This window comes from Triticum dicoccoides, chromosome 3A (genome assembly GCF_002162155.2).
Source record: "Triticum dicoccoides isolate Atlit2015 ecotype Zavitan chromosome 3A, WEW_v2.0, whole genome shotgun sequence".
Lineage (NCBI taxonomy): Eukaryota > Viridiplantae > Streptophyta > Magnoliopsida > Poales > Poaceae > Triticum > Triticum dicoccoides.
This window is the reverse complement of record NC_041384.1, coordinates 514,120,632-514,135,336: the sequence shown is the minus strand read 5'-3', so window position 1 is coordinate 514,135,336 and position 14,705 is coordinate 514,120,632. Positions and strand designations below refer to the sequence as shown.

Genomic DNA, 14,705 nt, shown 5'->3' with positions numbered 1-14,705 from the left:
TTATTACAGGCAAACCTAACAGTGGGCTAATCTTGTCAGGTCTTTCTACTTATGGAGCCGTAGCTCCATCTTATCAGCTGTTACCACATTCCGCAGATTTTTCATTCATCAAGGCATGCGCTTAGCTGGTGTGGCGCCATCATCGTCGTCGGTGGTGGATCCACGAGCGACTTTGGTAGTTGACTCGCAGCAGCTGCTCGCGTTTGTGGAGTCATCACCGTCAGCAAAAATATGGTTTTCTGGATCATATGTAGCCACCTCCTCCAAAGCTGAAAGACGAGATATGGACTTCAGGTTCTTCTTTCAGATCTCCATCCGCCATTGACACGCCATCAACCCTGCCATGAACTGAAGCCTGTATGCACGAGTCAAAAAAATTCAGATGTGCATTCTTATTGCTAGAACATGAGAAGGGGGAACAACAGAACAGCAGCAGCAAAGATGATATGTACATACCGCGATCAAAGCAGAACTTGAAGACACCTGCCCGGCGAAGTACCCGATCGACTAAGCTGCAGACATCTCTGAACTCGTACGCGCACATGCAGTCTCAATCAGCTGCTCCCATGTACTCCCTTTGTAAACTAATATAAGAGCGTTTAGAACACTACTTTAGTAATCTAAACGCTCTTATATTAATTTACGGAGGGAGTAGTTTCAAATTCATCTACCGTCAGGCACCACTGGGGAGAAGACGGATCTGGTTTTACTTCTCAGCGTCGGGCCGTGACGATGGCCCACATTATAGTAATCACTTATCCATCTCGCACGCGGCGTTTGTGTAACGGACGCACCAGACGAAGTTTCCTATGAACAGTACTTACGCACCTGTACCAACAGAACATAACTATCCTGGACCGATATTTACCGGTTATGTTGGACGTCCCCGTTTCCGCACATAGTTTGCGAACGTACGTAATGACGTTGTATATATACAGCCGCATTTAATACAGTACCCAACGCGTCGTCGCTCCGTTCGCGCCAGCTAGCAGGAGCGCGCGAGTTGTTTGTTACCTAAATCTTGTGAGAATTTGTCTAGCTTTGTGGTTTTTCATTCTGCTCTGGGAGACTCTTTGTAACTTTGTTAAGTGATCAATATAGCCGATGTTTCTCTCTGGAAAAAAAGCTCGAGTTCAAGCACAGAACTTACACCAAACAAGACATCCTTTTATTTCCAATGGAATATTAACTATACTACATATACTGGTAAACAACACTAAGCAACGAATTATGTACACATTACACGTTGTGCATTACTTCAGCACTGATAATCGGACCAGGCTACGTACACAATTCCCTGTAGTTTCACCTCCCGTATACAACATCACACATCTGTCTATACATCACTACGTGTATACCTTTTTTCCTACAGAAAACTACTACTAACGATCTGACTATCTTTGTAGCGACACAAACATCCACGTATGCAACCACCGACCTGAATTCATTTCTCTTTCTTTTAGCGACCACCGACTTGGATTCGCTGACCCTGTACCCGAGAAGCTAGCAGAGAAACAATGGCACCGGTTGGTTCTCTGGCTGGTCTGTGTTACTTGTCCCTGGGCACCCAGCAGCAGTGCAAGCCGTAGGGCAGCCCGTAGGGGAACTTGGCCCGGGCAATCTCCTTGAAGCTCTTGGCGTCCAGCACCAGCGCGTAGCCCGACCCGTCCTTGGCGCTCACCATGGATATCGCCACGCCTGCACCAGAATTCGGCAACCCAAAGTCAGACACAAACAACAATGGGCGCGCGCACGAGGACAGAAATAGAAGGAGAAGAAGGAACTGACCGTCGTCTTCCTCGACGGCGCCGGGGCGCGCCACGAAGTAGGGCTCGGACGGCACCGCGCCCTCCTCGTGCCAGTTCTTGGCCGTCTTCTCCACCAGGTCGATCTTGGTGAGCGTGTTGGGGAAGTTGCACGGCCGCCGCGCGCCGCAGGCGTAGGCGTAGCGGTACTCCTTGCCGAGGTGGGCCGGGTTGATGCTGCACATGTCCATGCCGCGGCCGTGCTCCTCCGGGTCCAGCGCCGCCTCCAGCTCGCCGAACGGGCTGCCGTCCAGCGGTATCCTGAACCGCCCCACCCTGCACGTCCATGACCAAACAGATGTACTTTTAGTATTAGCCCATGCGTCAAGATTCGCGCGGGGGCATTCTGACGGAATAATCTGATCTACGTACCTGGCATCGGTGAGGACATCCTCGCCGGTAAATGCCCGGAGATTGTGGAGACGGAGGTTGTCGAGGATGGAGGTGTCGGCGTTGTGCTCGCAGCAGTCGGCGATGATCGCCGTCACACGCCCCTCCTCGTCCTTCTCCTCGTACGCGTTGATGAAGTGGAACGTCACGAACGGCGGCACCTCCACGCTCGCCACCTTTTGGTCAATAAATTATTTTCATCCCAAAATATATCAGAAACCCAGATCGAACGGCCATGGCTAGTACGTATACGACGGAACGATTGTATAATATAGTAGTAGTAGAACTTACGATCTTGCCGCTGGCCTTGCACATGACGTGCATGTAGCTCCCGGACTCGAGGTGCCACTGGAACTTGTACAGCGGCGTGGGCTCGGCGCGGAGGAGGTTGGCGGCGCAGTACCGGAGCGGCATCTCCGGCACGACCACGTAGTTCTCCGTGACGGGGAAGGAGTGCACCCACCCGGGCGCCGGCCCGCCGCGGCAGTCCACCCTGCCCACGAACTGCCTCTCGTTGCTCCCGGCGTCCATCCTCGCCACCACGTAGCCGGGCCGGATCAGGTCCGGGATGAGCGTCCAGAACTCGGTGTCGGTGACGATGGGGTGCGCCGAGTGGATGAGGCCGCCCAGCTTGTCCTCGTACTCGAACTTGCTCACCGTGTCCAGCGTGTCCGGGTCGACGACGATGGAGCCCTTGACGGTCTCCGTGAGGCAGAGCACGCGGCCGTCGCCGAGCCGGACGACGCCGGTGTTGGAGTTGTCGGTGAGGGAGTTGCCGGAGAAGAGGCTCGCCAGCTGGCCGACGAAGGACTTGAAGCTGTCCGGCTTGGGCACCTCGGAGAACTCGCGGTAGCACACCTTGCCGTGCCGGCGCGCCGCCTTGTAGGCCTCCGACTCGATCTGCCGGTGCGCGCCCACGGCGCGGCCGTCGCGGAACGAGACGCGCACCAGCGTGGCGTAGCCGTCGAACAGGTGGCGGAAGCCGTAGTCCCCGAGGTCCCATAGGCCCGGGCCGTTCCTCAGGTACGTGCCATCCTGCAACAGAGCGCATACAATAAACACCCGATCAATTATTGCGGCGCAACGAACAAATCCGTCGAGGTAGATTAAGCTATCGATCGTAGATGATTGCAAAGATGATTAGCTGGACGATTACAATCACAGCTTAGTCACGAGCCTAACCGTATTATACTCCAACATACATCTGCAGATTTAATTCCTCCAAGTCACTGTCCAAGTGGCACGCACGCACACAGTCTAATGCCACAGTGAGCTCATCGCTGGGGGAGTGGAGGGAGGGACAGGAAGGTTTTAGGCTTTGTCTGGAATTTGCGGGGAACAAAGCTAGCTTCGTCAAAAAAAGGTTGCAGGAAGCAACAAAACTATCATCATGAGACAGCGACGCCATTGTCGCCGTCGTGAGCGCTCAAGAGTGGAGCAGCAGAGAATCTTGGGATATATGTTGTCGTCCCCGGTCGCGAGCATGCATCGTGAGTGCCGAGATGCCATCTCGTTATCGCTCGCTAGCTAGGCCTTCTGTTCTATTCGTTCTATACTAGTGTAAATTAGTACATCGGTGTGGCCTTCTTCGCTGTCGATCACAACTAAAGATGCGCGCCAAGTGCTTCCCCAACTGACAGTTACAGTGAGAGATAAAAGTTGGCAACTCTATGCAATATACCCCTCCTCGTTAGGCTAGCTATTAGATCGATAGGCTGATGAGCATGCCACGGACGTGTCCAAGGCTGGCCCAAACTTTTCTTTGTTAATTGCTTATACGAGTATAATATATGCTTTCCTGGCAAAAAAGAGAGACAAGAGTATCATATATGCTTGTTTTAATTCGCCTTTTGTGAGTGTGGATGCTTGGCGTTGCCGACACCTTGATGAAAGCAGTTAGGTTAATGGAAAGAATGTGTTACGCTGTGTGGCCTGGTCTAAAAGTGCTTATATGCATATGCCTTCCAGATTTTCTTTTCGGCTTTTGTGAGCAAGAGGAAGATATGCATGCTTTTATCAAACATTTTTTTTAGAAAAAAACATGCATGCATACGGTCAAGGCTTGAATCGAAGTAACGGAAAAGATTCACATTCTCGAAGAGAAAACGCACGGCTAACCTTCGCCTGGGCCACCGGCAGACAGTATAAGATGTTTGTGGTTAGTACGTCAGTTCACAAATGAAGAATCTTCTACTAGGAAGGGAGAGAAAACAAGACGAAAAACATGCATAGATAGATAGATTTGTGCAAGCAAAGCAATTCACCCACCAGCCACGTAGGGAGCTTGCCCTCCACTTCCAGCGCGCCCTCCCACCTCTCCTGCCGGATGCTCTTCCACGCCACGAGCTCGTCGGGGCCACCGTCCACGCCGCGCCCACCGCGGCGCCGCGGAGCGCCGATGACGGGGCGTGGCGGCGCCTCCGTGACCGCGGCAGCCGCGAGAGGCTGCGCCACCGCCCGCTTGTTGCCTCCCGGCTGGCAGGCACGACGGCCCGGCCGGCCGGACAGGGCGGCGACGGTGCAGAGCGAAGATGAGATCGTGGGAGACATGGCGGTTGTCTGGCAATCTAGCAAGATCAAGCTTGGTTGGTGTGCTGTGGCGCCACCCAAGTCAAGTGCTGTGAGCAGAGCTAGGCAGGTGTACTGCTGCTAAGATTTGGTCTGGAATGGTACCCTGGTGAAGGGATGTATATATAGCCCGCCCGGCCCGAGGATGCCCAGGGGTGCGTGTGTGGCGCACATCCGATCTGCGGACGTAATGAGACGGATCGATGGCGAGGCAATGAGATTCGGCATCTCCACTGCTCGAATCCAATGGATGCCGGGCTTGTTTGCACCCCGCTTGTCATGTTGCAGCCCGGCTCGCTCCGGTTGGTCCAGCGACCACGTAGTAGTAGTGCCTCTTCGTAACGTACGTAACAACGTGTGGGTATATACAAACCAAACTGTGGTTGGATGGTTAGAGAAATAATGGCATTCTTAACCCATCAGGGTACAAATGAGATTCGACATTATTTTAGGATTTCCGATGTTTGAGTGGAAGAAGACGTTTTCGTCGATGACGAGACGCCTACGGTGATTTTGTAAATCTCAAAATAATATGCCAGGTCCTTCTGTTGAAGATGCTCATAGAAGTAGGCTGTGCGTGTATGCATTCATAGAATGAGTATATGCACGTATATATATAAACGCTCGTGTCTTTACTGATGTTAAAAAAAATGTGTGCGTACGTGGAGCGTCGCGGTCGCGGTCTGGGAAAGTTAAACGCTGGTTTTTGCGGGGCGAGGCGGAAGATCGTTGTCGGGGGGATACGACTTTCTGCGCGACGAACCGGGCGCATGTACGCACGTACATACGTACCGACGTTTTCAGCGGGTTAACCTCATCGCTGGGACCTTCGCTTGCCTCGGCTCTCTCGGTTTTAACCATTCGATGTGGACAAACGGGCATGGTACATATTTGTCATTCCAACGGAGCTTGCGTGGGGAAACGCGATGCGGATATGGGAAAATTCCAAACCGATTCTTCAAAGCTAGCGTTCTGTAAAATAGCATAGATACAACTATAACGGTGTCGTGTTCTGGCCGAGTCGATCTAGTACCAGTTGCGATTGCTCCGTTTGGTGCTCAGCTAAACCACATATGTGAGTACTTGGCACTATTACCAAAACCTTGTTCCCGCGAATCAACCTATGATTGAGTTGGTTAGGTGGACAGTGTTATCCCCAATCCACCAGGGTTCAAACCCTGATGCTGGCATTATTTCTGAATTTATTTCAGGATTTCCGGCGACGCGCTTTCAGTGGGAGGAGACGTTTCCGTCGACGACGAGGCGCCTACGGTGACTTCGTAAATCTCAAGATGATATGCCGGCTCAGTCTTTCGGAGGTGCTCATAGGGGTAGGAAGCGCTTGTGTCTGTACTGATGCTTAAAAAAAAACCTTGTTCCCGTGACAGTGGCCTAATTGTTCTTTACTACTAACTAATAATCCAATTGACCGTTGGCTCATACTCCTGCAGAGTGACTCGTCGCTAGTACCTCGCCACGGATAACCAAATATCTGTCTTGAACGGCCTGCTCGTCACTAGTACTAGAAAAATGCCCCAGAGGTCAGATTTAGAAAAATAATTAAGATCCAATGTTAAACCAATATTAACATAGGGACTACGGGCCACATATGGGTAAAAAATATCTGGAACCATGTCGAATGGGCTAAATTCACACAGGTCCTAATGGGCTGGGTGGACCCGGACTGTAAATGGGCTGTATGTAAGTATTGCCGTTAAAGGGCCTTTCATGGCCAGATCTGCTAAAATTTTTACTAAGTCAGGTGGACCTAGTAGCCATCAACAGGGACAGCCATTTTAACAAAACGGGCCACTGTTGGAGCATGCCACATGTCTATAATTAATATGCGCATGTGGTCCATTGGATGAGCGACACTTGTCCCAATGAAAAGATGGCGTGTGACTCTGTTGACGAGTGAGAAGCTGACATGTGGAGGATCGCCAAGCTCGACATCTTTAACGGGTATCGGATCCGGACCCGCATCTGATAGCTTATCGGCGACATGTTACGGTGGCTGCCATGTGTCGACTATCCTTGATGAAACACTTGCATGACAGATCATTTTTGTCATCGAATGAAAGTGGACACTACCATGATGAAAAAGTGATTATTGTCATGGAACACATCGACAACAACACATGTATAACTATCTTGATTCTATCATAAAACCGTGAGGGATGTACATGGGTGACAGAAAACATGACCCACTATGGAAAAGACGTATCATCACAGAGATGCGTCTTTTTTAGTGAAACTAGGCATTTCTTATCCTATATACCTAAGACAGTCATCCCCACTAATTTATTTATCTTAGCATGCAAGCATGTCACCTCACCAAGTCACCATACAATTATGAATGGGAAATTCCATCTCAATATGCAATCATGCATGGGAAAAAATCCACCAAAAAATTCAACCATGCATGGGAAAATGGTTTTCATCCAATTATTCTACTTATATTCAATAAAAAAATTATAGCTATACATTATCAAATATAATAAGTCATATGCATTTTAAATGTTGGTTCTCATGTTATAACACAAATTTTCATCATCCAATTCGCGCTATAACGCACGAGTATCCTCTAGTATATATTATTCTCCCCACATGGCCTTTAGGGATCCCTTCTTCCCCTTCTGGTTTGCCCTCCTTCAATTGTTTCATAGGTATTTTAGTTTGGAGACTAGCTTCTCTTCTGAGGTATCTTTAGGGTCTATCTTTCAAAATTAGGTGTCGAATTTTTAACCACTTAAGAAGTAAAGGTGGTGGTTCAGTAGTACAAGCCAAGCTATTCCCATCTAGACATCTCTTGCGCTTAAAGCATTTGTTTAGAGTTTGCAATCTATAAAATCTTCTTAACTTTGTGCTCAGAAGGGGAGATTTATTCTTCACTTTCTTGTTCAGTGGATGGTGTTGGTGGTTGAAGCATGCCCATCGGCTAGGTCATCTGGAGTGATTAGATTTTCTCTGTGGGTGGAGAAAAGAGTTTAGCACTCCAACAAGTTTCCGAAGGGATGACTGAAGTTGACATTTTGGCTTATGAACATTAGCACAAATATTGGGAATTGTAAATTAATGTACTCCCTCCATTCCTTGATATAATGTATATAGATTTTTGAGAGAAAAATCCAAAATATAAGGTGTATTGTGTTGCACCACTCGTTTGGATAATTTTTTAGGGATTTGATTGCATTTCCTTATATTAGGCAAGCTCCACTATTTCCTCATGTCAATTAGTCAGGTGTAATCTCGCCCAAAACTTGTGAAATTTTCCCTCCACGTGTGTTCTTTAATTTCCGTGCCAAAAACTATACACCTTATATTTAGGAACGGAGGGAGTAATGTTTATATTCCTGATTTTTGGCTATGATCCCTAGATTTTAGAGTTTAGGAACTTTTTGGCCAGCCAAATTTGTCTGGTGAAAGCAGAGAGATTGAGAGGAAGTTTACTATTCAAAGGGTACTTTGATTACCTTCTCACTGAGGACAGATGTTGCAAAGTCTTGCTAAAATCTACCTCGGATATTTGAAATGTGTGTTGGAAGTTTTCCTATGCACCTATAATATTTAGAAGGGAGAGAATATCATACTTTTGCTCAACGAAAATTCTAAGTGGGTCTCAGGTCCTATTGCACCTGCTTAAATAATAATTTATAAGATTGAAAATGTTTAAAAATGTATTAAAATTTTCAAAAAAAGAATGGTATGTCGTTATACCTGTATAAAAAGCTTCGCAGAGGAGTGACTTCCATGATCTCTGGAACGAAAACTATTGTGTGTACAAAAAGTGTGAGTAGTAACTTCTATATAGTGTTGATTTTGTTTCTTTTTTTGTCTATAATAGCATGGAAGTCAATCCTTCATGAAACTTTTCACACGAATATTACACTATACCATTCTTGTATCCAAGAAGTTTTAGCAAATTTTGACTAATTTTACAATTTTTATTTTTATTTTCCAGTTCAGTGCATTGGCAATTGTCGACACCACTCTCCATTGTCGTTGGCTCGAAATGTCTTCCTAGAAACACGGGGAGGACAACAACAAGGAGGACTTGAGCTACACCGGCATGTACATGTACTTATGGGTATAAGTTTTCATGGGTTTGAGTTAGGGTTAGGGTTTCTATTTGGGGTTTTTCCATTTTAGATCCGATTTAAGCTATGTTGATGCTTCTTGTCAATGTAGGAAAACCCCGAGACCACTGTTGGTGCTTACTTTTGTGGCGGAGTGACTGATTCGGCCATCAAATGCAAGCTTCACCAGTTTAGGACCAAGAAATTTGTTGCATTTGATGGCATAGACAATGGGAGGAGACTTTACAGTTGTGGTAAGCACATAATTTGTCCTTGCCTACCTGTTTAAGCTAAGCACTTTGCTCTGTAATTGAATTTGTTTGGTTTAAGTGTATTGTTTAATATTTCTATTGAATCTTGTAGGTGATGCCTTGCTAAGTAGGTAACTTAATCTGGCAGTTGCTGCCTTGCTAAGTATCTAGCTCAATCTTATAGGTGAATTGGTGTTCACCAGTTAACGGAATTTGTGTTTTGACTGAATCTTGTGTTGGTGCTCACTAGTTAACTGAATTTGTGTGTTGACTGAATCTTGTGTTGAGTATCTTATGTTGGTATTCACTAGTTAACTGAATTTTTGTTCTGACTGAATCTTGTAGGTTGGTGTTCACTAACTAACTGGATTTGTGTTTTGACTAAAACATGTAGGTTGGTGTTCACTAGTTAAATGAATTTTTGTTTTGGATAAATATTATCTGTTGGTGCTACTAGCTAACTGAATTTGTATTTTGACTGAATCTTGTAGGTGTGCGCTAGTTAACTGTTGGGGAACGCAGTATTTCAAGAAATTTCCTACGACCACGCAAGATGTATCTAGGAGATGCATTGCAACGAGAGGGGAGAGTGTGTCTACGTACCCTCGTAGACCGAAAGCGGAAGCGTTTAGTAACGCGGTTGATGTATTCGAACGTCTTCGCGATCCAACTGAAGGAAATATGCCCTAGTGGCAATAATAAAGTTGTTACTTATATTACCTTATATCATGATAAATGTTTATTATTCATGCTAGAATTATATTAACCGGAAACTTAGTACATGTGTGAATACATAGACAAACAGAGTGTCACTAGTATGCCTCTACTTGACTAGCTCATTAATCAAAGATGGCTAAGTTTCCTAACCATAGACATGAGTTGTCATGTGATAAATGAGATCACATCATTAGAGAATGATGTGATTGACTTGACCCATTCGTTAGCTTAGATTATGATCGTTTAGTTTATTGCTATTGCTTTCTCCATAACTTATACATGTTCCTATGACTATGAGATTATGCAACTCCTGAATACCGGAGGAACACTTAGTGTGCTATCAAACATCACAAGTAACTCGGTGATTATAAAGATGCTCTATAGGTGTCTCCGATGGTGTTTGTTGAGTTGGCATAGATCGAGATTAGGATTTGTCACTCTGATTCTCGGAGAGGTATCTCTGGGCCCTCTCCGTAATGCACATCACTTTAAGCCTTGCAAGCAATGTGACTAATGAGTTAGTTGCGGGATGTTGCATTATGGAATGAGTAAAGAGACTTCCCGGTAACGAGATTGAACTAGGTATGATGATACCAATGATCGAATCTCGGGCAAGTAACATACCGATGACAAAGGGAAAAACGTATGTTGTTATGCGGTTTGACCGATAAAGATCTTCGTAGAATATGTAGGAACCAATATGAGCATCCAGGTTCCGCTATTGGTTATTGACCGGAGATGAGTCTCGGTCATGTCTACATAGTTCTCGAACCCGTAGGGTCCGCACGCTTAACGTTTGATGACGATCGGTATTATGAGTTTATGTGTTTTGATGTATCGAAGGTAGTTCAGATCCCCAGATGTGATCACGGACATGACGAGGAGTCTTGAAATGGTTGATACATGAAGATTGATATATTGGAAGGTTATGTTTGGACACCGGAATGGTTTCGGATGAGTTCGGGCATATACCGGAGTACCGGGGGGTTACCAGAAACCCCCGGGGGCTTAATGGGCCTACACGGGCTTTAGTGGGAGAGAGAGGAGGCCAAGAGGTGGGGGCACGCCCCCAAGCCCAATCCGAATTGGGAAGGGGGGCGGCCTCCCTTTCCTTCCTCTCCTCTTCCTCTTCCTTCCCCCTCCTATAGGACTAGGAAAGGGGGGAAACCTACTCCTAGTAGGAGTAGGTGTAGCGATCCGACCTCAAACGGTCAAATCTCTGTGCATAAGTGTCATCCCTGGATCGGTAATGCTGACGCATACAGTACTTGAAGGATTTATAACGCAGTGCAATCACACACTTATTACATCGAATATCTCAAAAGAGAGTACTTATTATAATAATATGGCTGAAGGCCATCTAATGAAGATAACAGCGGAAGGCTTCGAAGGTAAAATGAGTCCATCAACTCCAACGGCATGTTGAGTGCAAGACAACGACCTAGCGCACCTTACTCTTCGTCTGAAAAGTCTGCAACATAATACGTTGCAGCCCGAAATGGGTCAGCACATGGAATATGCTGGCAAAATAACACTGTAGAGCAATGAACAAGTAGCAGCTATAACTATATGCATATTTGGCTGGTGGAGGCTCTATGGTTATTTTTGTAGAAAGCTAGTTTTTCCCTACAACAAAGGAATTTATTTTATTTAACTACAAAGTTTGTTGAAAACATTGAGAATGGTAACCCCATCTCAATTCCAATTAAAGCAATCATTAACCCAACAAATTAATTAAATAAAGTGATGAGATCAACATAATAATTCAAGCACCAGATACTCAAGATGTCCATAACCGTGGACACGGCTAACCATGATTAGTTTATACACTCTGCAGAGGTTTGCACACTTTTCCCCACAAGACTCGATCTCCTTCGTTTATTTCTTGCACTACATGATGTTTGAGAAACAGATGACCGAGACACAGTTTTTCAAAAGCATTAGCCCTTTCGACGGATAAACCATACCACCTACATCTGCTAGTTTACCACTGAAAGAGGTCACATAACATACTCAACTATGCCAGAGCCCATAATGGCTTGTGGCTGCACACAGAAGTTTCCAACATGAATAACAATATGATCCCTTTGAGCCTGGGTGGCAGACCATAGGATGATCACACGGATTCCCCGGGATCTCCTTGGACAGCACTGGATTGCCCCAGGTGCCCACAAACAATCCACCCAGATGTGTGTTAAAGTAGCCACCTTAAATAAACCCTTAGTCATAATAATACTCACAACTGTCATGAATCACTCAAACCAAACCACGCCTACGAGCATAGCATAGCAGTGTAAGCATAACGTAGAAGTAACTCCCAGGGTTTGAATGAAAAGGGCAATAGGTACTACCTCAATAACTACTTCCCAATACCCACATGTTAAACAAATCCTAAACATGCAATGTTTGAGGGTTTGAAAAAAATGCATAAAAACTGGGTAATAAAGGGATATGATCAAAGTGTTACTTGCCCTGCTGACGATCTGAAAACCCTAGTGACTCGTAGTAGCACGCTTCGCACTCTGGAAACTCTATCATAAACAAACAATAGCATACATAAGCACTCAAGCATAAGATGCACGGGTAAAACTCAAGAGAAAAGATCCAAACTGAAATTACAAGAGAAAAACTTCGATTTGCAAAAAGAATCAATCAAATCGGAGCTACGAAACTCAAACTACGATAAAAAGAAGTTCAAAATCAAATCTGCTTGGAACCAAATTTTAAATTGTCAAAACCATGTTCAAGTTGATTATCTGGAAAGAGGGGAACAAGACGAAGATTTTGGCGTTTGTTTCACTAGATTTGGACGAACGGTTAAAAAGTAACGAGGGTTTGAAGATCAGGGGCTAATCTGCGATAAAAATAATCACGGATAGGTCCCTGGCTGAAAATAAAAAAAAGAAAAGACTAACGAACAAATGTTTGTTTTCAGAGACAAACGAACGAACCCGTTTGCGAACAGAGGTGTTCGAGCGAACGACCGCTAAATAGAACTGATCGGAAAAACCGAGAAAACCCGATCTAGATCTAAAACCGAAAAAAACCGAACGAACCGGCGAACCGAGCGGTTTCTATACCGGTCAACGGTGGCGGCGGTGGGTGGGGCGGCGGCTCCGGCGAGGGCTACGGGGTCTGGCGGTGCCGGGCGGGTGCAGAGCGGCGGCGGCTGCAGCGGGAGGAGGCGGTGGCGCAGCAGCAGCTAGCGGCGGCGGCGACGAGCAAGTGCGGCGGCGGCGCGCCTTGGTGGAGGAGGCAGCGACTTGGTGAGGAGGGGTGGGAGTCGACCGTATATAAAGGAGCCCCGGGGGGTCCGACTTGGGTGAGGGGGCGCTAGGCGGCGGCGATCCGAACTCCTCGCCGGAGTCCGACGCGGACACGGGCGCGACGCAAAGCGGTGCGACGCTGGGCCATGGCCTGGCTCCCAGTTGGGTCGGCCAAGTTCGGTGTGTGATTTTTTTTAAATAAAATTCCGTCAAAAACTAAAAATCCTAATAAATATAAAAAATTCTAAAAATGCCAAAAACAATTTTCGCCGTCTAAATAAAATATTTAGAACAAGGTGAACATTTTTCTGGCCTAAAATGCATATTTTTTTCTAATTCAAATAAAGTGGCACCAAAATTCCAAATAAAATATTTGTTTGATTTTAATATATTTTCTCCAATATTCCCATGTTATTTGGAGAAGTCATTTTATCTCCACTCATTTATTTTAATATTGAAAATATTTCGGAGAGAAAAATTATTAAAATCAAAATGATCATTTTTTCAAATTTCAGAAAATTCAAATACGAAAATAAAAGAAATCTCCAACTCTCTCCTCGGGTCCTTGAGTTGCTTAAGATTTCTAGGATCACAATCAAAATGCAAATAAAATATGATATGCATATGATGACCTATGTATAATATCCGAATTGAAAATTGGGATGTTACAGTAGGAATCCCCCCTTGGGGGCGCACCATGAGGGCCGGCTAGCCCTCTCCTCCCCTCCTTTATATATGGGGGAGGGGGCACCTCATAGACACACAAGTTGACAATTATTTTAGCCGTGTGCGGTGCCCCCGTCCACATATACACACCTCGGTCATATCGTCGTAGTGCTTAGGCGAAGCCCTGCACCGGTAACTTCATCATCACTGTCAACACGCCGTCGTGCTGACGAAACTCTCCCTCGGCCTCAACTGGATCAAGAGTACGGGGGACATGTGCAGATCGTGGAGGTGCCATGCGTTCGGTACTTGGTCGGTTGGATCACGAAGACGTTCGACTACATCAGCCACGTTTCTTAGTGCTTCCGCTTTCGGTCTATGAGGGTACGTAGACATACTCTCCCCTCTCGTTGCTATGCATCCCTAGATAGATCTTGCGTGATCGTAGGAGAATTTTGGAAATACTGCATTCCCCAACACCAACCGATCAAGTACCGAACGCACGTCACCTGCCCGATCTGCACACGTTCAGCTCGGTGACGTCCCTCATACTCTTGATCCAGCTGAGGCCAAGGGTGAGTTCTGTCAGAACAACGGCATGTTGATGGCGATGATGAAGTTACCGACGTAGAGCTTTACCTAAGCACTACGACAATATGGCCGAGGTGTAAAACTGTGGAGGGGGGCACCGCACACGGCTAAAGATCAACTTGTGTGTCTATGCAGTGCCCCCTCCCCCGTATATAAAGGAGGGGAGGAGGAGGAGGGCCGGCCACAACGGGCGCGCCCAAGGGGGGGATCCTACTCCTAGTAGGAGTAGGTTTCCCCCTTTCCTAGTCCTAGTAGGAGAAGAAGGAAGGAGAGGAAGAAGAGAAGGAAAAAGGGGGGGGGCGCCCCTAGCCCTAGTCCAATTCAGTTTGGGCTAGGGGGTGCGCGCCACACCTTGGCCTGCCTCCTCTCTTCCAC

General features: G+C 46.5%; 1 protein-coding gene across 1 annotated transcript; it reads right to left on the bottom strand.

The window, feature by feature from the left end:
• Window positions 1-1,154: 1,154 nt before the first annotated feature.
• Window positions 1,155-4,818, bottom strand: LOC119271872 (carotenoid cleavage dioxygenase 8 homolog B, chloroplastic). Its single transcript, XM_037553526.1, has 5 exons — window positions 4,464-4,818; window positions 2,487-3,230; window positions 2,178-2,371; window positions 1,789-2,081; window positions 1,155-1,698 (listed from the first exon to the last, which is right to left on the bottom strand). Exons 1-5 carry the CDS (start codon window positions 4,743-4,745, stop codon window positions 1,550-1,552), a joined length of 1,662 nt encoding a protein of 553 aa, XP_037409423.1. The 5' UTR covers window positions 4,746-4,818; the 3' UTR covers window positions 1,155-1,549.
• Between the last annotated feature and the right edge of the window lie 9,887 nt (window positions 4,819-14,705).

Coding starts and splice junctions, on each gene's coding strand:
- LOC119271872 (XM_037553526.1), bottom strand. CDS start 4,745: ATGTCTCCCACGATCTCATCTTCGCTCTGCACCGTCGCCGCCCTGTCC. Junction 2,082..2,177: donor GATGTCCTCACCGATGCCAG/GTACGTAGATCA, acceptor ATGGACGTGCAG/GGTGGGGCGGTTCAGGATAC. Junction 1,699..1,788: donor CGCCGTCGAGGAAGACGACG/GTCAGTTCCTTC, acceptor ATTCTGGTGCAG/GCGTGGCGATATCCATGGTG.